Source organism: Pan paniscus, chromosome 11, assembly GCF_029289425.2.
Source record: "Pan paniscus chromosome 11, NHGRI_mPanPan1-v2.0_pri, whole genome shotgun sequence".
NCBI classification, from domain to species: Eukaryota; Metazoa; Chordata; class Mammalia; order Primates; family Hominidae; genus Pan; species Pan paniscus.
This window is the reverse complement of record NC_073260.2, coordinates 2832846-2852379: the sequence shown is the minus strand read 5'-3', so window position 1 is coordinate 2852379 and position 19534 is coordinate 2832846. Positions and strand designations below refer to the sequence as shown.

The 19534-nt window shown below is 63.5% G+C and overlaps 1 protein-coding gene and 1 long non-coding RNA gene across 4 annotated transcripts in view; one reads left to right on the top strand and one right to left on the bottom strand.

Moving 5' to 3' along the window:
- The window catches only part of NOTCH1 (notch receptor 1), a 52456-nt gene extending 38415 nt beyond the window's left edge, over positions 1 to 14041 (bottom strand). Inside the window, exons 1-2 of one of the 3 annotated variants that reach the window (XM_034929539.3) lie at positions 13719 to 14041; positions 12017 to 12095 (exon numbers count right to left, since the gene is read on the bottom strand). In XM_034929539.3, the coding sequence (XP_034785430.1) occupies positions 12017 to 12095; positions 13719 to 13779 (140 nt within the window). In that variant the 5' untranslated portion in view covers positions 13780 to 14041. Of the gene's footprint in view, positions 1 to 12016; positions 12096 to 13718 lie in introns of those variants that run through there. The other 2 variants (XM_034929540.3, XM_063593857.1) reach the window with 2 other exon arrangements.
- Positions 14042 to 14206: 165 nt separating this feature from the next.
- LOC134728590 (uncharacterized) lies at positions 14207 to 17738 on the top strand. Its single transcript, XR_010109178.1, has 3 exons — positions 14207 to 15551; positions 15836 to 16095; positions 17126 to 17738. It is a non-coding gene; the product is annotated as an uncharacterized LOC134728590 (long non-coding RNA).
- The last annotated feature ends 1796 nt before the right edge of the window (positions 17739 to 19534 follow it).

Here is a 19534-nt window from a genome sequence, read left to right as displayed (position 1 = left end):
CAAGCCTTCCAGTCACCTGCAGCCACCCACCTGCCTCCACCTCCATTCCCACTGCCCACCTGGCCCCAGGGCTGCCGACAGCCCAGCCAGGCCCGTCCACCAGAGAGCTGCAGAGCTCTGTGCTGGGCCAGACCCTGGAGGGCCAGACCCTGGAGGCCCAGGACAGGACCTCGCCACGGCCTGAGCCCCGCCACCATGTGGACCCTGGACACTCAGCCCTGCCCGGCCTCCCCACCTGGCTCTCCGTCAGACAGGAATGAGGCCAGCCGCCTTCTGACCACTGAAGGGGAAGTAGGAGGGGCCACCCAGGGGCTGCACCCCGGGAGCTGGGACCAACCCAGGTCCCTCTATAAGGATGGAGAGTGGAGGCCCAAGGGGGGGACTCTGGCCCAGCCCCCTCCGCACACCAGCCAGTGCCCAGCCTGAGCTCAAGCATCTCTTACTGAAAAGCCGTCAGGGAAACCACACATGTTCAACCCCTGGCGGCTCCCCCAAACCTCTCATTTCCAGTAACTGTGTGTTTCCGCTCGTCAACAGCTGAAACCGGGCGGAACTTGGGGGGCCCCACCACGCGGCCCTGCTGTGCGGCACGGGGCTCATCTGTCCCCCGGCTGCGGGGAGTCAGCTCTCACCGCCCACCTCCTTCCCAGATAGTCTCTGTGCCCACTCGACGGCCCGGCAAGCCCGGCCCCTGCCTGCCACGGCCACAGTGGCCTCAGAGAGCTGCCCTCTCTGGCCAGGGTCGGGGCCTGAGCTGCTGCCTCCCGCAGGGTCGAGGGCAGGACACTTGTCTGAGGCTTGGGTGGGGCAATGGCACCTCCTCAGGGCCTCAGCCCCCGGGCAGGCTCGGTGACCATGGGCCTACAGCAGGGAAAATTCTGGGCCAAAAGCTCCAGCCTCCTACTAGGGCATCTGTCTGCAAATGCACCTTAACCTGACCGCTTGGGCGGTGGGGGAGCCTGTTTCAGGGAAAGTGAGGGACGCGCCAGTTTCCTCCTTTGGACTTGATGAGGCACGAACGCATCTCTAATAAAGCCAGGTCTCCCCGCCGTGGCTCCCTGGGCGGGTGCCTGTGGCTCGGGCCATGAGTCACGCTGGGTAACCCCAGTACGGCGAAGAGGGCAGGAAGCTGGGAGCCACCGCCTCTGTGCCCGGTTGTCATCTCGGCACGAGGGCGACCGTTGGCTTCGTCCTGCCCTCCATGTCTGAGGGCTTTTGGGATGTGGCGGGAGACGGGGGAGTCCACTTCCCAAACCCGGTGCATCCTGCAGGGCCGCTGCACTCACAAAAAGGCTGACTCCACACAGGACCTGCCTCCCTGGGCCTTGGCTCAGGCTGGGGTGAGACTGGCCTCCTGTGCTACCTGTGGAAGAGTTTGTTCAGCAAATTGACAGTGTCAACAGAATGTCAAGGGGGCATTTACCCAGCTTTAAACAACCAATTCAAGCCCTTCAGAGACGCACAACGGACGCCCAGGCCAGGGGACTGCGTAGACAGGGTCGACATCTGATGACAAACTCTCATCTGCCAATTAGAGCAAGGTCGGGTGTGTCACCAACCTCAGTGCCAGGCGGAGCAGAAGGAACAACACGACTATTTCTTGGGGAAAAATCTCAACTAGCAACCAAGGAGCTGGCAGGCCTCCCACTGGGCGAGAACAGCGCCCACCTGGTGCCCACCAGACTGAACAGCCCCACGCAAGTGAGGCCGGGTGAGTGTTCTGTGGCCATTGGTCCCTACTGCGGCAGTAGGCGCTGTGGGGGTTGGGTCCGGGCAGCATCTGGGCATGGCCTGATCCGGAGACGCCCTTGGTAGTGGCCACTCACAGACTGTGATTGCGAGGACCCCGATGGGGCTGCTGTGTGTGCCTGGGAACTGCAGGTGTGGATGTCAGAGGCAAAGCCTCCCCTGTGCACGCCCAGCACATCAGAGCCCCCCAGTTCCCTCTCACAGAGCCCCCAGTCCCTCCCCACAGAGCCCCCAGTCCCTCCCCACAGAGCCCCCGAGTCCCTCCCCACAGAGCCCCCCAGTCCCTCCCCACAGAGCCCCCCAGTCCCTCCCCACAGAGCCCCCAGTCCCTCCCCACAGAGCCCCCAGTCCCTCCCCACAGAGCCCCCGAGTCCCTCCCCACAGACCCCCCAGTACCCCCCCCAGAGCCCCCAGTCCCTCCCCACAGAGCCCCCAGTCCCTCCCCACAGAGCCCCCAAGTCCGTCCCCACAGGCCCCCAGTCCCTCCCCACAGAGCCCCCCAGTCCCTCCCCACAGAGCCCCCAGTCCCCCCCACAGAGCCCCCAGTCCCTCCCCACAGAGCCCCCCCAGTGCCTCCCCACAGAGCCCCCCAGTCCCTCCCCAGAGCCCCCAGTCCCTCCCCACAGAGCCCCCAGTCCCTCCCCACAGAGCCCCTCAGTCCCTCCCCACAGAGCCCCCCAGTCCCTCCCCACAGAGCCCCCCAGTCCCTCCCCACAGAGCCCCCCAGTCCCTCCCCAGAGCCCCCAGTCCCTCCCCACAGAGCCCCCAGTCCCTCCCCACAGAGCCCCCCAGTCCCTCCCCACAGAGCCCCCAGTCCCTCCCCACAGAGCCCCCGAGTCCCTCCCCACAGAGCCCCCAGTCCCTCCCCACAGAGCCCCCCAGTCCCTCCCCACAGAGCCCCCAGTCCCTCCCCACAGAGCCCCCGAGTCCCTCCCCACAGAGCCCCCCAGTCCCTCCCCACAGAGCCCCCGAGTCCATCCCCACAGAGCCCCCAGTCCCTCCCCACAGAGCCCCCAGTCCCTCCCCACAGAGCCCCCGAGTCCGTCCCCACAGAGCCCCCCAGTCCCTCCCCACAGAGCCCCCAGTCCCTCCCCACAGAGCCCCCGAGTCCCCCCCCCACAGGCCCCACTGGACACCAGGCCCCAGACCTCCTTCCAGGAAATTGCAGGAACCACAGCAGGGCAGCCCCACAGACCTCAGGGAACCGCTGCCCCACCCCCGCCCCAGAGAGCCCTGGTGTCTGGGCTGCAGCTGAGGCTGAGGGGCTGGGGACTCGGAGGATGGGATCTCCCGCCCAGCGGGTGCAGCCAGGTGGGAGGGGCCGGGCCCCCAGGGTTCACAAGGCCCCTTGGGGACCCACCCGAAGCCACCGCTTTGCATTACGCAGGGCGTGCGGAGAGGGCCCTGTTTAACCGTGCGGGCTCAATCTGGAGTGTAGACGGCAGGACGCCCCCAACCCTGGGCCCCTGAGCCTGTGAGTGGGGGGTTCAGAGGTGAGGCCTCTACAGAAGTCTCCCTCCCAGGGGCAATGGGTGCAGGGTAGGCGGGGAGCACTCAAGATCCCTCCCAGGGGCAATGGGTGCAGGGTGGGTGGGGGGGAGCACTCAGGATCCCTCCCGGGGCAATGGGTGCAGGGTGGGTGGGGGGGAGCACTCAGGATCCCTCCCAGGGGCAATGGGTGCAGGGTGGGTGGGGGGCAGCACTCAGGATCCCTCCCAGGGGCATTGGGTGCAGGGTGGGTGGGGGGGAGCACTCAGGATCCCTCCCAGGGGCAATGGGTGCAGGGTGGGGAGGCACTCAGGATCCCTCCCAGGGGCAATGGGTGCAGGGTGGGAGTGGGTGGAGGGGGGAGCACTCAGGATCCCTCCCGGAGGCAATGAGTGCAGGGTGGGTGGAGGGGGTGAGCACTCAGGATCCCTCCCAGGGGCAATGGGTGCAGGGTGGGTGGAGGGGGGATCACTCAGGATCCCTCCCAGGGGCAATGGGTGCAGGGTGGGAGTGGGTGGAGGGGGGAGCACTCAGGATCCCTCCCGGGGCAATGGGTGCAGGGTGGGTGGAGAGGGGAGCACTCAGGATCCCTCCTGGGGCAATGGGTGCAGGGTGGGTGGGGGGGAGCACTCAGGATCCCTCCTGGGGCAATGGGTGCAGGGTGGGTGGGGGGGAGCACTCAGGATCCCTCCCAGGAGCAACGGGTACAGGGTAGGGGGGTGCACTGAGGACACTGCTGGGGAGTTTCTCCTCCCAGAATTCCACAGGTCTCGGAGATACACTGAAAGCAACCCCAAAATGCTAGGACCGCCTATAACCGCCCTGCACCACCCCTGGGGCAACCAGGCACCCGGATGCTAACACGCACGCATCCTCCCGACAGGGAGAAGTCCCCCAGCTGCCTGCAGACGGGGCCTCGCTGTCAAGAGCCACTGGCTGGCCTGGTGCCCTGCAGGGGACATGGCGCTTCCCCGTCCCAAGGGCAACTTGGAGAGGACACCATCTGTGTCTCAGAGTGAGGGGCCAGGTTCCTAGCTCTCTCCTGTCACACGGGCCTGGGTCTAGGCCAGGGCATAGCCAGTCACTCTAAGCTGACCCTGAGGGTCCAGGGGGAGAAGCAGCCTGGAGCCAATCACACAGAGCTCTGTCCAGGGAAGGGAAGGCCCCGGAGCAGGCAGACCGGGCGGGTGGGGGCTGAGATGCCTGCCTGCCCCCTGGATGTGTCCAAAGCCTCACTGCCCCCCGCTGCCCCAGCCACTGCCGCTCCTTTGGTCTGGAGCTCCCTGCCGCTGACCCTGTCCCAGCCAGCGTGGAAGCTGCTCCGTGGTGGGCCTCACTTGAAAGCCACAGCAGGTGCACCCAGATGGGGTCCCACAGCACTGACTTTGCACACAGGAGGCCATGAAGGCTGCAGTGTCTACCCCTAGCTTGTGGCCAAGCCCGTCCATCCTGTGGCCTGGTTCTTAAGCGGCATGCTCCTCCCCTGCCCAGGGGGGCCTGCATCTGCCGTGCCCACCCATACCCCAGGGTTCAGCATGTAGTAGATGCTCAATAAAGACCCTCTACCTTGCATTCTTACAGCACCAGGCGTGTGGACGCTCAGTGACCGTGGCCCCACTGTGCGCCTCCTGGGGGCTAAGGGATGCTGAACAGCTTGGCGGCTGGCATGAGTGAGGCCCAGGGACAGGTTGTGAGCCTGTCTTGGAGTCCTGAGCAGGACAGGGGCCGCGGGCACGCCAGTCCATCCTACAGGTTCACCTGGGAATATGCCAGGACTCCCTCTAGGGGGCTCTGTGGCTGTCGGGTGGCTGCACCGGCCCAGAGTGAGCGCCATCTCTTCCAGGAAGCCACCCCGGACGCCCTCCCAACACCTGCCTCCTCTGGACTGTCTGGGAGCTGGGATGCTGGGGTCCACCTCTGGCCAGTCCCTGATGCTTCTGGCGGCTAAAATGTAGTCCTCAGAAGAATGCAGTTCTAGTCCACGCGTGACATGGATGAACCTTAAACACATCACGCTCAGTGAAAGGGGCCAAAGACCACCTATGGCACAATTCCATTCATAGGCAACGTCCAGAAGAGGCGAATTCAGAGACAGAAAGCGGGTTAGTGGTTGCCAGGGGCTGGGGCAGTCAGGGCAGAGTGACAGTATTTGGGTACAGTTTCTATTTTGTTCAGTGAGAAAGTCCCGGAACTAGATAGTGGTTGAATGAACTTGTGAATGGACTAGATGTCAAGCAACAGCACGCTTTAGTTCGAAAGTCACATTTTCAGCCTGGACAACATAGCAAGACCCCGCCTCTGCAAAAAAATTTTAAAATTAGCTAGGCATGGTGGTGCACACCTGTGGTCCCAGCTACTCTGGAGGCGGAGGCAGGAGGATCGCTTGAGCCCAGGAGTTTGAGGCTGCAGTCAGCCGTGATCCCACCACTTCACTCCAGCCTGTGTGACAGGGTGAGACCCCATCTCAAAAAACAAAAAAGTGGCCATGCACAGTGGCTCACGCCTGTAATCCCAGCACTTTGAGAGGCCAAGGCAGGTGGATCACCTGAGGTTAGGAGTTTGAGACCAGCCTGACCAATATGGTGAAACCCTGCCCCTACTAAGAATACAAAAATTAGCTGGGAGTGGTGGTATGTGCCTGTAGTCCCAGCTACTCAGGAGCATCGCGTGAATCTGGGAGGCAGAGGTTACAGTGAGCCAAGATTGCGTCACTCTAATCCAGTCTGGGTGACAAAGCAAGACTCCATCTCAAAAAACAAACAAAAAAAGGCAAATTTTGTAACATGAATTAAGTCATCACCCAGAATCCCTCCATATACATATCCATCCCCCAAACCAGTCCTTAGCTCCCTTTGCTCCCAGGGAGCAGGGTGGGGTGGGGCAGGGCCACAAGGAGAACCCAACCAGGCAACTTTGGAAAAGGGCTTCCCTCTGCCCTCCCACCCCTGCAGCCACTGCCCCTTCCCCAGCTGGGGCGACCACCGAGCCCAGCGCAGGCCTCGCCGCGGGGCCCACAGCCACCACCACGCCTTCAGCCCGCCCCAGGGTCCCGCTGGCTGTAGTTGGAAGGGGAATCACATACAGATGGGGAAACTGAGGCCCAGGGAGGGGACAGTGTGGGGAGCACAGCAAATCAGAGCCAGCCCTGCTTCACAGCCCCTCGGAGCTCCGGGCCCCACAGGAGAAAGCGCCAGCGCTGCCTGGGAAACTCGAGGCCGTCAAACGCAGCCCGGCCCACAGGTGTGATGCCCCAAAGCCAGCCGCTCGTTAAAGCTGCTGGTATTTCCTCCTCAGCCCGGGGAAAGATCCGGAAAGTTCTGGATATGCCTGCACATGAAGGTGAAAGCTGACGCCAGCCTGCCTCAGATCCCCATGCCCTCGCAGCCACAGCTTTCCCACCTGTGCGCTGGGGATGAAAACTGCACTGGCACACCTGGAGGGTGGGCGGCCGTCTGCCAGGGCTTTTACGAGGCTGGGTAACAGTGGCGTCCTGAGTGTGGAGCTGTCATCGCTGCATTATTGAGGAAGGCAAGCTAGACGCCCAATCGATTCTGCAAAGCCACATCCTTTCACTATTTATAGACGAGACATGAAACAGGAAAGGTCCCCTCCCCACAGCAAAAGGGTGCAGTCCCTCGGCCCGGCCTGGAACTGCCCAGTGGGCACCGGTGGCCGCTGCTGCCCATCACAGGTGCAGGGAATGAGGAATGAAGCCAGTCCCGGCTCCCGTGGGGTCTCCAGTTTGCCGCCCGCATCTGGGGGTCCCCGCACCCAGCTCTGCCCTGTGGAAGCACTTCCCCTGGTGCACTGTCTGCCCTGCCCTACCCTCTTCCTGCCAGGGTTGCTGTTTTCTTTCTCCCTCTCTCTTTTTCTATTATTATTCTTTTCAATGGAAAACATGTTGGCTGCTGTTCAGAGGCAGGGCCTGCCCCAAGGAGCCAGCTTCCTTCAGAGTACTCCAGGCTCCCACCCCAGTCTCCGCCCCAGGCCTTCCTGTTCCTGATGTCTCCCCAGTCTGAGTAGGTGAGACTTTCTATTTGACACTGTGTGGGGTTTTTTTTGTTGTTTTTTGTTTTTTTGAGACAGAGTCTCACTTTGTCACCCAGGCTGGAGTGCAGTGGCACGATCTCAGCTCACTGCAGCCTCCGTCTCCTGGGTTCAAAGGATCCTCCTGCCTCAGCTTCCCAAGTAGCTGGGATTACAGGCACACGCCACTGCGCCTGGGTAATTTTTGTATTTTTAGTAGAGACGGGGGTTTCGCCATGTTGGCCAGGCTGGTCTTGAACTCCTGACCTCAGGTGATCTGCCCACCTCGGATGCTGCATGTTTTTAAACATGTTTTTCTAACCCTGGCGCCCTTGAAGACCAGGTTCTGCATAAACAGGAGGTCCTGTCACAGGTCTTTCCGCTCAGCTCAGCATGAGGAGGAGAATCAACCTGTTCCTCCCCTGGCCACGCCCAAGACGAGGCAGGTGACTCAATGGAAACAGCCAGACCGGGTGACAGGAGCTACCCCGTCCCTCCCCAGCCTCCCAGGCCGGCTGCAGGGCCAAGTCACTTCCCGCCTGAGCCTCCTTCCTCTTCTTTTAAGGGGAAGCCACGCCCCCAGTCCTCTTGTAGTCGGGAAGTGACGGGGCAGCTCAGGCTGGCTGGGGCTGTGTTTAGGGACATTCGCTTGGGAGAAGGAGAGGGGCAGGGCTAGTAGGAATTCTGCCACTGCTGTGTGACCCTGGGGCTGATGGCGACTTCTCTGGGTCTCTTCTTCCCACTTATCAGTGCCTGATCCAGACAGCTTTACGGGGCTGCCGGGAGCTATGCCAGGCCACCACCAGGCCGGCACACCCCCAACATGTCCCACATGTGAGCTAGGTGCCTCTCTCACCCCTTGCTGGGAAGTGAACTCCACAGGAGCAGGGGCCATGTCTGCCCTGTCCCCACCGGGGGCCTGGCCTGGAGCAGAACGCAGCACACAGCAGGCGCTCAAACGTGTCTGTGAACTGGAGCCACCCTGGGAGATGGACTTCCCCGGAGCTGGAGCCATCCTGGGAGATGGACTTCCCCAGAGCCGGCAAGTCCCTCCCCAGGCAGTGCCAGGCCCAGCCCACCAGGCAGCACCTTTAGGATTCTCTGAATTCACTCGTCAATCAATTAAACATTCAGGAAGGAGGCTCTGGAAACCAGCACTGTCAGCCAACGGGGAGAAGGCGGGGAAGAAAGGAGCGCTGACCAGGTGCCCTCTCCACACGGTTCTCATGCAATCCTCACACACCAAGAGATCCAGCGTGTATCAGCCCGGCTGACATGCTGGGGAAACTGAGGCTTGCATGACCTGATGACCCAAGGTCACGGAGCTAGTGGCCAGGCCAGGCCTCAGACACGAGGTTGTCCAAAGCTAAAGCGCACCACCCAGCAGGCAGCTGGACATCCTCCTGGAGGTGCTGGGTGTGACAGCCTACCCCCATTTCTCCCAGCTCCTGGAAGACGCCCCGTGCCATTCTGACTCTGCCGTCAGCAGCCAACATCTTAGCTGCCCCCTGCCTCAACGCCCAGCCCAGACGCAGGCAGCCCTGGGAGAGCGTTTCAGACCAAGGACATAGTCTCACCCAGACAGATAGGGTCCCTGCAGCTCTTCCCAGCTCTCCTCAAAACAAAGAGAAAAAAGGTGGAGCCCTCTTCAGTACCCCTTGCTCACACTGACGGAGCTGATGAGGGGGCTAGAGAAGAGCCAAGGGCCACAGTGACCCCCTGGGCCTGCTCAGAAGGCCACCATCTCCGACCACAGCCACCACGGCCACACCTCGCACAGCAGCTGCCCAGAGACCAACCATCCTCCGCCCACCAGCATGTGCTGCCAGGTGCTTTCTACCTGGCCACTGGCTGACCAGGCCACGGCGACACTCTGACCTCCTGGGAAGGCATTTTGCACCAACAAAACCACTTTTTCCAATCCCGGGCCCTGCAACCACCTGATTGGCAGCTTCCGGTGAAGGTTCCTTCTCTTTGGGATGGAAAGAAATGATTCACCCAGTACTAGTGAGCCAGGCACTGTGACGCCCATCATGACCATGCCCCTTCTACAGCGGAGGCAGCAAATGGCACCAAAAGCCAAAGCTCTTTCCGGGGTCACGGCTGGATACCACGGGGCCAGGATTCCCACTCAGGCTGGCAGGGCTCCAAGAGCCTGCACCCCAGACTCTTTCGAGAAACAGTGTGGGTTTCTCCCCTTGCTGGGGGAGCCAGGCCTCCTGCAGGTGCCCTGGCTAACTCCTGGACAGACCTACTGGGCCTTCTGAGAAGGATGGGCAGGAACGGGAAGGCAGAGGCACCTTCCCGTATGTTGGGTGTATGTTGGGTGGGGCTCAAGCCCAGGGAGGGAGCCCGGGGCCTTCTCCGAAGCGGCTGCAATGTCCCCCAGACTGCTGTGTGAGCCCTGACCTGTGCCTCCACAAGCCGGGCTCGGCTGTGGCCCTGGCCTCCAACCCTGCGGCCCAGAAGCAGGAGCCTGAGGATGCGCTTCCGTCCCATCTTCTCGTTGGACTTGTGGGGTGTGCACAATGGGGTCTCTGTGGGCTGAGCTCGGCTGCCTGTCAGGCCAAACTGAAGCAGGCTTCCCGCCAAGGAGGAGGGGGCGCCAGGCCCCAGCAAAGGGGACAAGGCCAGGCACCAAAGCCATGGTCGGCGGCCTGCCTTGGGCTGGAAACAGCTCACCGGGATCCCAAGTTTGGGGAATGGGAAAGTGGGCCCATGACACCAGTGTTTTGCGGCCCTGTGGCAGGGTTTTAACCCAGACACCAGGGAGCTGCAGCAATCTGTACCCCAAAGCACAGCGCTCTGGCCCAGGGAGACCTCAGTCCCAGACCCCTGTGGGCCAGGCTGTGCCTACTCCCTGGTGCCACTGAGAAGAAGCAACACGCCCCCAATTTTCCCAGCACGGTATTCCTCCCACCCTCCCAAAGTCCTCTGCAGGAGCAAGAAGCTTCTCCCAGAGCCCCGAATGGGTGAGAGGCAAAGTCCGAGCTGGGAGCGCAGTGGCGGGGAAGGGGGTTATACATTCTGGGAAGCCACGCATAATTAATCACACGGCATTAATCCGCCTCCCCCAACAATAGCTGCTGCACTTCCCCTGGATCCCAGCTGTCGGTCTCTGAATGAAAGGAAACAAGATTTAGGGCATCAAGCGTCCGTGCGGCTTCTGCAGAGGGAGAAGGGGGCCCCAAAAAGCAAAAAAAAAAAAAAAAAGTAGTGCGCATTCATTAGTGTCTGACAAAGACACAATCGGCTTTGTCCATTAAACTGCTCACAGACCTGCTTAATTGGCTTCAGTTTGGGGAGGGTGGGGGCCGGGGAGGGAGGGGGCCTGCTGCCCACAGGCTGGGCAGTCGGCACAGGCAGGAGCCGGGCTGGGGTTGTCAAGGGAATGGGACCTTCTGCAGTTGGAATGAGGGCGCGCAGACTGGCTGGGGAGCCATTTCTTCATCTGTAGCTCCTGGGGGGCGAAGGGAACTCTTTTTCCAGCCACCAAACACCTCCTCATTATTCTCATCAGGGATGGACTCAAGTTGAAGGGCATCGGCCACAACAGAACAGTTCCCCACGGCTGATGGGCACTCACAGGCAGGCAGGAGGGAGCGGTTCCGCACGACTTCCCAGCCCCCTCTGTGCCCATTTTACATCTGAGGCTGGCAGACCAGAAGGGCCACGGGATTTTGAGGTCAGAGTTTGCAGATGCCAGGACAGAAACCAGACTCAATAATTACCCCACACCCCGTGCCAAAACATGAGTTCCACCTTCTCTTCCCCAGCCCCAGCCTGAGGCCGGGAAGAGGGAGCTGGGGCAAACAGAGAGCCCAAAGGCGGGTCCGATTTTGAAGAGTCAATTTCCTTTGAAGAGGCATCACCCACCCGGAGGTGGCATCACCTGCCCAGGAGGTATCACCTGTGCCTAGAGGAGATATCACCCGCCTAGAGGAGGTATCACCACCCAGAGGAGGCATCACGCACCCAGAGGAGGCATCACCCGCCCAGGAGGTGGCATCACCTGTGCCCAGAGGAGGCATCGCCGCCAGCCCAGGAGGCATCACGCACCCAGAGGAGGCATCACCCGCCCAGGAGGTGGCATCACCTGTGCCCAGAGGAGGCATCGCCGCCAGCCCAGGAGGCATCACGCACCCAGAGGAGGCATCACCCGCCCAGAAGGTGGCATCACCTGTGCCAGAGGAGGCATCACTACCAGCCCAGAAGGCATCAACCACCCAGGAGGCATCACCTGTGCCCAGAGGAGGCATCACCCACCAAGAGGAGGCACCACTACCAGCCCAAGAGGCATCACCACCCACCTAGGAAGCATCACCCCCGAGAGGAGGCATCACCTGTGCCCAGGAGGCATCACCCGCCCAGAGGAGGCGCCCCAAGTTGGCAGGGTGGTGGGGGCTGGGCCTCTCAGTAAATGGTCCAGAGCTTCCCCTGGCAGATCAACTGTTTCTTGGGGACTTAAAGAAGAATTGGGGTACTGGGACTCCCACTTAGTGATCCCGGAGCCTGAGGTGGCCCACGGAGGAGTGCCCAAGCCCCCAGCAGCCAGACCAGCTCCACACGCAGCATAATTGCTGGTGATTAAGTAATTGCCAGACTTTGTCCAATAAAAGTCAGCACGTGACCGTGCCCAGACTCTGGGCCATCTCCAGAAGACAATGGCCTAGTGTTCTGTCCCCTGCGCGGCTGCAGAAGGCAGGGGCTCTGCCCTCGACAAAGCAACAGGTCCCGCAGGGGTGGTACTCACACGCAGGCCTCCGTGCCATTGGCCGCTTCACACTTCCCGCCATTCAGGCAGGTCTCACCGGGCTGGGAGCATCGCGGGCCTAGGCAGGGGCAGGAGAAGAGAGGTCAGTCTCACCCGCACCACCACCACCGAAGGTCCTTGTTACCCTGGGGGCGGGACCTGCACCCAGCCAAGGGGCATCGTCCGCCCCCTACCCCGGACGCACTCTGCTCAGTATCATGGGTTGCTGGGGCACGGGTGCGCAGGAAGCCCCTCCATGAAACCAAAGGGGCGTCAACATTCTGCCCAGAGTTCTGTAGTCAGAAATGGGGGGAAGGGGAGCAGCAGGGAACACGTCCTGCTTGAAGCAGGGTGGGATGGCCTGATGTGCCGCCTGGACGCAGTGGGGGAAAAGCAGAGACAAAGTGGGCTACTCTCCGAAGCGTTGCCCCCCACCCTGGAGGCTCACTGAGGAGTCTGGCAGGGCAGGGCCCCCCATCCAGCCGCCGAGATTGCCTCTGTTCAAACCCGTTCTGCAAGGGGGCAGAGCTGGACGGGGGGGAGGGGGGGTGGCCACACTCAGCTCCCGCCCGTGGGAAAATGCGACAGCTGCTCGCCCGCTACCCCGCCCGCCAACAAAGCGCCGGCCTCCGCCTCGGAATCAGAGCGGCCCATTGTGGAGTCGGGGCCGCCTCCAGGGGCACCGGGACAGCACCCTGGGGACGCGGCCCCGCCTCCGCCGACACCCAATACCTGCCTCCGCGGGCGCGCATCTCCAGGGCAGCCCCCATACACCCACAGGAGGGGGATGAAGGTCCCCCATTCGGAAGGAATTCGACCCCATCTCGAGAAGGGATCAATTACTCAAGCCCCTCCCTCCCCATCTTACCGGGGCTGAGAAACGGGGGAGGGGGGTGTGACACAGAGCCGCACTTTCTGGAAGAGGACAGATAATTCTCGCCTCCAACTCTCGGAGAAAGAGTGGATTAATCACTCGATTCCCCAGAGACCCCGCTCGCTGTGCGGCGGGGAGAAATGTAAGAGCCCCCCACCCGCGCCCCGCTCTCCGCCCCCAAGCTTTCCAAACTTCAACTCCGCAAAGCAAAAGGAAAGTTCAGTCCCCCCGGGCGCGGCGGCTTCTTACGCAACCCCTCCCCCAAACTGAGAGCCGGGCTGGGGGGCACCGGCGGGCGGGGCGACCGGGAGCCCGGGGACCCAGCCCGGCCGCGCGGGTCAGTGAAGGCGAACGCGGCGCCGCAGAGCCCACACTCCGCGCCCCAACATCCGCCCCGGCGTGGGCCAGAGGCGAAGAAGAAAGAAGATAAATGGCCCGGAGAAGCAACAGGAAACCAAAACCGACTCTATTCAAATCGAAAAATAGTAGGCAGCCCGCCCGCCCGGCCGACCGGCGGCAAGCCCCACGCGCGGCGGGTGAAGGGCGGGCCCGGAGTAGGGCCTCCGGGGCCCCAGCACCCCACACCGGCCTTCTAACTCGGCTCCAGGCACGGGCGGCGCGAGGCCGCCTCCACCGGGGGATCGAGGGGGAAGGTCGGTCCTCCCTGATCCCGGGACTCCAGAACCCCACGCCCCGGGCCGCCCGCTTTTCCCTCTCCATGCTGGCCTCCCCGCCGCCCGCTCCCAGCCATGGGGCGCGCGCGCCGGGCGCCGCCAAAGTTTCCAAAGGGCGCGGAAAGTGGGGGCTCGCGGGTGGGTGGGCGCCTACCTCGTGCGGCGAGGGCGGGCAGCAGCGCCAGGCAGAGCAGGGGCGCCAGGAGCGGCGGCATGCCTCCCCACCGGCTGCCCTCTGCGCCCGAGCGGCGGCCTCCTGCGCTGGCCGGCGGGGCTGGGACGCACACGCGCGGCGTACGGTCCCGGGGCGGCGGCGGACGGTCCCGCCCTCTCTTCCCCGGCTGGCTGGCGGCGCTGTGCTCTCGCGGGCTCCCGGGCCCGGCTCCGCGCCCGGCTCGTTCCTTCGCTGCGCTCGCGCCCGCGCCCGCGCCCCGCGCCCCGCGCCCTTGCGCTCCCTCCCGCGGCCGAGGCACTAGTGAGGCTCAGAGTCGAGGCGCGCTCCGCCCCCGCCGGCCCCGCCCCGCCCGGCCCCGCCCCCGCCGGTCCCCCCGCCCCCTCCGCGGCCGCCTCCTCCCGCGCGCCCCGTCCGCCTTTGCGCCTCCCCGAGCTGAGCCGCGCGTCCCGAGCCCAGCCTCTCCGGGGAGGAGGGACCCGGCGGCGCGGCGTGGGTCGGGAGCGGGCGCCTGGGACTACTTCTCGTTTGAAAGTTTTCAGAGGCCAAAAGTTTGAGCCGGGGCTGCGGAAGGATCCGGCTCTGGCCGTTGCCGCGCTCGGCGACAACTGGCGACGGAAATTTGCATGTGAATAAGCGGAGGAGCCCGGGGAGGAGTGGGGAGGGCGAGGCCGCGGACAGCCGTGTGCACCGTGCGCTGGGCCGGGCGGGGAGCAGCTGAGGCCACGTTGGGGAACCCCGGGCCCGGGGCAGGGCTCTGGGAGAAGTGGCCTAGCCGTGTGTGCGCCCCTAGCCCAGCGGCTTCACTCCCTCCCGAGGGCCCCGTGGCCGCGGCTTTAGGCGTCCAGAGGATCGATCGCCGCCAGACATCCCTGGCCGTGATTGCCCGAGCACTTGACCGCGAGGGATGGGGGCGCCGCGGCCTCTGGGCAGGGGGCTCAGGGCGCCCCGAGGGAGCAGCCGGGACCAGTGCCTCGCGGACGGATTGTGCCCCGCTCCCCCAAGGGGGACCCGCGTCGACACGCTCCTCGGTCACCGTCCTCCTCCTGCCCGGGCGCCGCCTGCCTAAGGCGGCCCCAGAAAGCAGAAACGGGTCGGGCGAATCTGCCGCTGGCGCCGGCGCAGCCCCTCCCACGTGCTCCTTCCGGCTGATTTATTTCTCCACCACGATGCCAGGCACGGGCACCCTGTGCCAAGCCTGGTTAAGCGCCAGGAGTCCAAAATGCCTGCCATAGTCCCTGCGCAAAGTTCACGGCCTCGTGCCAGGGACAGACAGCGCCCCCTCCCCACCCCAACACAGGGTGGTGAGTGCGATGGCAGAAGGCGCGTGTCCCGGCGCCCCTCCTGGAGTAGGAGGGCTAAGCCTGCCCTGCGGGGAGACCGAAAGGCTGAGAGGGACCTAGGACTGTGGGGGCCTGGGGGGAGGGCTGCAGAAACCCCAGAGCATGGTGGCAGAGGCAGGCACAGAAAGCAGGACAAATCTCACACCTGACCCCAGCAAGCCTTTCCTGGCACACCTCTTGCCAAATGCTGAGCACTCTGGAAACAGCCAGTGCAGGCGGCCTGTCCCGCCCCTGTAGCTGCTGCTGGGAGCCTCCCTCGCCTGCGTCCTCCCAGAATCTGGCCTCACTTCTGCAGGCCTGGGGTAACGTCTTGGGGTCAGCGCCCCAGGAGAGGAGGCGCCTGGAGGCAGCAGAGATGTTTATGTAACAGCAGCCAGGCAGCCTGGAGGAGCAGATTTTCCATAGAAGGAAGCGCGGGGCTGTGCAGCTCCCAGGCTGAGGACTCTGCCCACCACGACGTCCTCTGCTCCCGGTGGGTGGGGGTGGGGTGGGGCATGGGGAGGCCCGAAGGCCTCAGGCCTGGTGCTGATCAGGTGCGGGTGCGACTGCCTGTGTGCCTCCATTGGCATCTCTGCCTGTGGGCCCCAGGCCAGAAGTAATGGCCCATGTAGCCCTAGCTCGGGGGCCAGTCCTCAGCATTTTGCGGAGGGGCGGCCTGGGAGGGGAGGAGGGGATCCCTGGATAGGGGGTCTCCCCTGGTCTGCCCCAGCTGTGCCGACAGCACCTCCACCTTGGGCCTCCATCCTCTACCAGCAGAGAAGAGAGTGACCCATTCGATGTCCACCCGTCAGGCCACCCAGCAGCCAGGCACGCTCATAAGCCCGCGTTACGGATGGTGCGGCCGGGTGCACAGGCCCGAGGGAAGCACAGGCCTCGGCCTCCCAGCTCCCAACCCCTGCACCACCCACAGCCGGGAGTATCCCATGGACAGCTGTGGCCGAGGAGAAGCCAGGGATGAGGGGGATGGGCCTCACCTCCCCACCAGCCTGGGAAGGGGGTGGGCCCCTGGCAAGTAGGTGAGAAGCTTTTTCATTCACAAGTTGTCCGGGCTCCCCATTCCTCTTTGTCAGGCCATCAGGTGTGGGCAGTCGGGGAAGGCTGGGGTCCCGACACAACAGGAGTACATCTGCTGGCCTAGGGCCTGGAGACCTTCTCCTACAGGTCGGGGGGCAGCCCTGGGCAGCGGGCATTGCAGGGACTAAAGAGAAACAAGAGCAGGTTGTGTGCAGAGCACCCCAGCCACTCCAGAAACCCAATGGGAGGGTGGGGGCTAGGACCCCAAGAAGCTGAATTGGGGTGCAGTGCCGCCAGGCCTCCCCTGTAGGAGTCACTTTGGGCTTCCCGTCCCAACTTGTGGTGGGAGCTGGGGCAAGGTTCCAGGGGTACCCCGAATGAATGGGGCTGTTCCCAAGCTGGCCAGGGAGCCTGGAAGCAGATGAGATGGGGCCGCAGAGCCTGGTTTGCGGAGGGGAGAGGCAGACGTGTCCTACAGCCCTCTCTTCTTCAGAGGCCCCCTGCGGGTGCTGAGGGGAGAGTGGCTTAGGCGTTGCACCCCAGGAGACTGAACTGGGTCAGTTCCCCCTTGTTTGCTGCCAGAGAAATGGGGGTACCATTGTCAGGGTGGGCTAAGGAGGCCCTGCTGACATTGGCCCAACCAGGCCCCTCCTTTGCGGCTGCTGTGGGGGCTTTCGAGAGCAGAGCACACCCCTAAGTGCGTGGAGAGGTAAGCACAGTTGGTGAGCACACGGGGACAGCGACGGAGCTCATGGAGACCCAGGTGACCTTAAAACACCCCAGGGCCGGCTCCGGCCCCAGAGAGATGTGGTCTGAGTAGAGGGGGGTCAGCAGTGACCTGGTGGGTGGGTGTATTTGAGGGGCGCCTGTGTTGAAAGCTCTGCAGTAGATTCTAAGGAGCAGCCAGGGCTGAGACTCCCGGTTCTGAGCCCAAGGCCCCTTTCCTTCCTGCAGGAGTTCATCTTGGCTCTTGCAGCCCCCATGACCCTGTGGCGCTGGGGGGCGGCTAGCCTGATGCTCCCCATTTTTCAGGAGGGAAGCTGAGGCTCAGAGACATCATGAGGATGACAGCTCAAGGCCCAGCCAGGCCTTGGTCCTCAGCTGCTGTCATCCAGTAGGGTAAGTGGGACCCCCAGGAGGTATTGGGGGACACTCCTCCCCTCCCCCACACTCACGGTCTGTTCACTGCCCAAGGCAGCAGGCTGGACTCGGTGCAGGGACCATGGCTTGGCGTGGCCAGGTTGGAGTGGCCCCTGGGACTGAAAGCAGGGGGCGTGGGGGCTCTGAAGCGGGGCTGAGTGTGGGGACGTCCTGTGGCGGGTACCCTGCTGGGTCCTGGGTGGGGGCTACCACCAGGCAGCTGTGGGAACATTCCAGACCACCTAGGAGTAGGGCCCCTTCACCGTTTGAAGCTGACTGTAAAAAACATCTGACCTGCGTGCAAAGCTCAAGCCCAGAGGCCTCCAGGGTGTCCAGCCTCCAGGGTGCCTCCTACGCAGCCTCCACGTCCCCATCCACTGCAGCCCCTGACCATCGGGCACACCGTGGGGCCTTCGCTGGCCGCCGGGCCTCGGGTTCTGCTGCACCAAGTGATTTTTAAAGCCCCGTCTGCCTTTCTCCACTTATAAAGAACTTGGGACATTTCCTCGAGGCTGGGCATTTTTCCAGATGTGGTTTCAGTGTCTCGCTTGCTACCTGGTCGCCTGTGCTGGGCGGTCCGCTGTGACGCACCTGGCAGTCCTTGCTCTAGGATGGATTCGGGCCGGCCCTTGTTCTGAGGAGGCTGGGGTCTGGAATCTGCTTCCTGGTCCCCTGCTGTGTGCAGACAGCCACCGTCACCCAGGCCCAGGGGTGCCTGCAGGTGCTGGGCATCTCACCCTGGCCCTCACAGGGGCTCCCCATGCCCTGCACCCCTCGGTCTGTGCCGGGGACTTCCCTGCTCTGCTCTTGCAGGCCTCGTCCTTTGCCGAAGGGGTCTCTTTCCCACGTGTCCCTGAGACTCCTCAGCCATCCCAGAGGCTCTCGGCCGTCTGAGCACCCCTGACCATGAAGCCTTCCTGACCCACTCTCTGTGTGTGAGGCAGAGCCCATCCCTACCATTCCGACCCACACCAGAGGCTCCGGAAGGTTTGCTGACTGACCTGTGACTGCAAGAAGCTGAAGGAATGTGGGCTCAGACCCGGCAGGGGCTTTGCTTGGTGCAAAGTCAACTGGCTGTACATGCAAGCCTGCTGCTGTGGCCAGCCCTCCCGCCAGGCGCCTGGTACCCTCCCTGGACCCAGTTGCCAGGACAGTGATCCCCAGCTGTGGCCAGGACTCTGCCCGGGGCCCTGTCTACTCAGTGTCTCCAGTGGTCCCCATGCAGAAACTGCCCCCCTTGCTGCCCATGAGGCATGGGATAGGGTCAGCATCCGAGAGGCAGGCCCTGCTGTTCCCCTCTGCACAGAGGCCGGGGGAGTGAGTTGCCCGGGCAAGTCCCCGGGCAGGCACTGGGCCTCCTGAGCAGGTGAGCTGAGAAGGCCCCAGCTGGTGTAGGCCTCGAGGGCTGCAGGACTGGCCATGGGGCAGACCTGGCATTGTCATTCTAGAGCTGGGCCAGGGGGGTGGCTGGTGCAGTGCAGATCTCAGATGGAGGCCACCTGCCCGTCCTTTCCACGTGGCTCAGGGCTCAGACCCACCTGCCTGTCCCTGGAAGCCCCTAGACTGCTCAGAGCACAGACCTCAGTGGGAAAGACAGTAGATAGGCCTGGGTATGGTCTCCCAGCCCTGAGAAGTGGGGAGCCCACTCAGACCTTTCCAGGACCCCAGGTCCCCTCAGCAGCCCACAGAGTGTGGGTGGAGCCTGGGCTGGGGTTGGGTCACTTGGGAGCCAAAGGCCCATTTCTGCTGCTTCCAGGGAGTCCCAGGGAGACGGCAGAGGCAGTGCCTGGCTGGGGCCCTGGTTGGCATGCCGTTTGGGGGGTGCATGCACTGGGAAGTTGGCCAGGCCTGCCCAAATCAGGGGGCTTCCAGGAGGAGAGACATCAGGAGGATGGGCACAGAGGCGGCTTAGCACCGGGGCTGGCACCTCCAGGTAGGGGCTGTGGGGGGCTGGACCAGACAGGGAGGCTGTCACGATGCCTGGCTGTTGGATGGGGGCACAGAGGCTCTGAGTGGGGTGGCAGAGCTTGGCCACCAGGTCCATCTGCACCCCCCATGCCCCCTCACTACCCCCAGACCCCCATGATCCCAAACTACTCAGTCTCAGGGACCCCTGCAGAGCCTGTGGTGGGGGGGATCTTCCACCCTGCCTGGCCCCTGCCCACCTCACCTCAGAACTTTCTCCAAAAAGTAAGAGCCCCGGGGGACGAAACTTCGAGGCTCCACCCCTTGGGCTCTGGTACAAACCCCGAGCCTCCTCCGAGGGCTGAGTCACTGGGAAAGCCGGGACGGGCTGGCCCC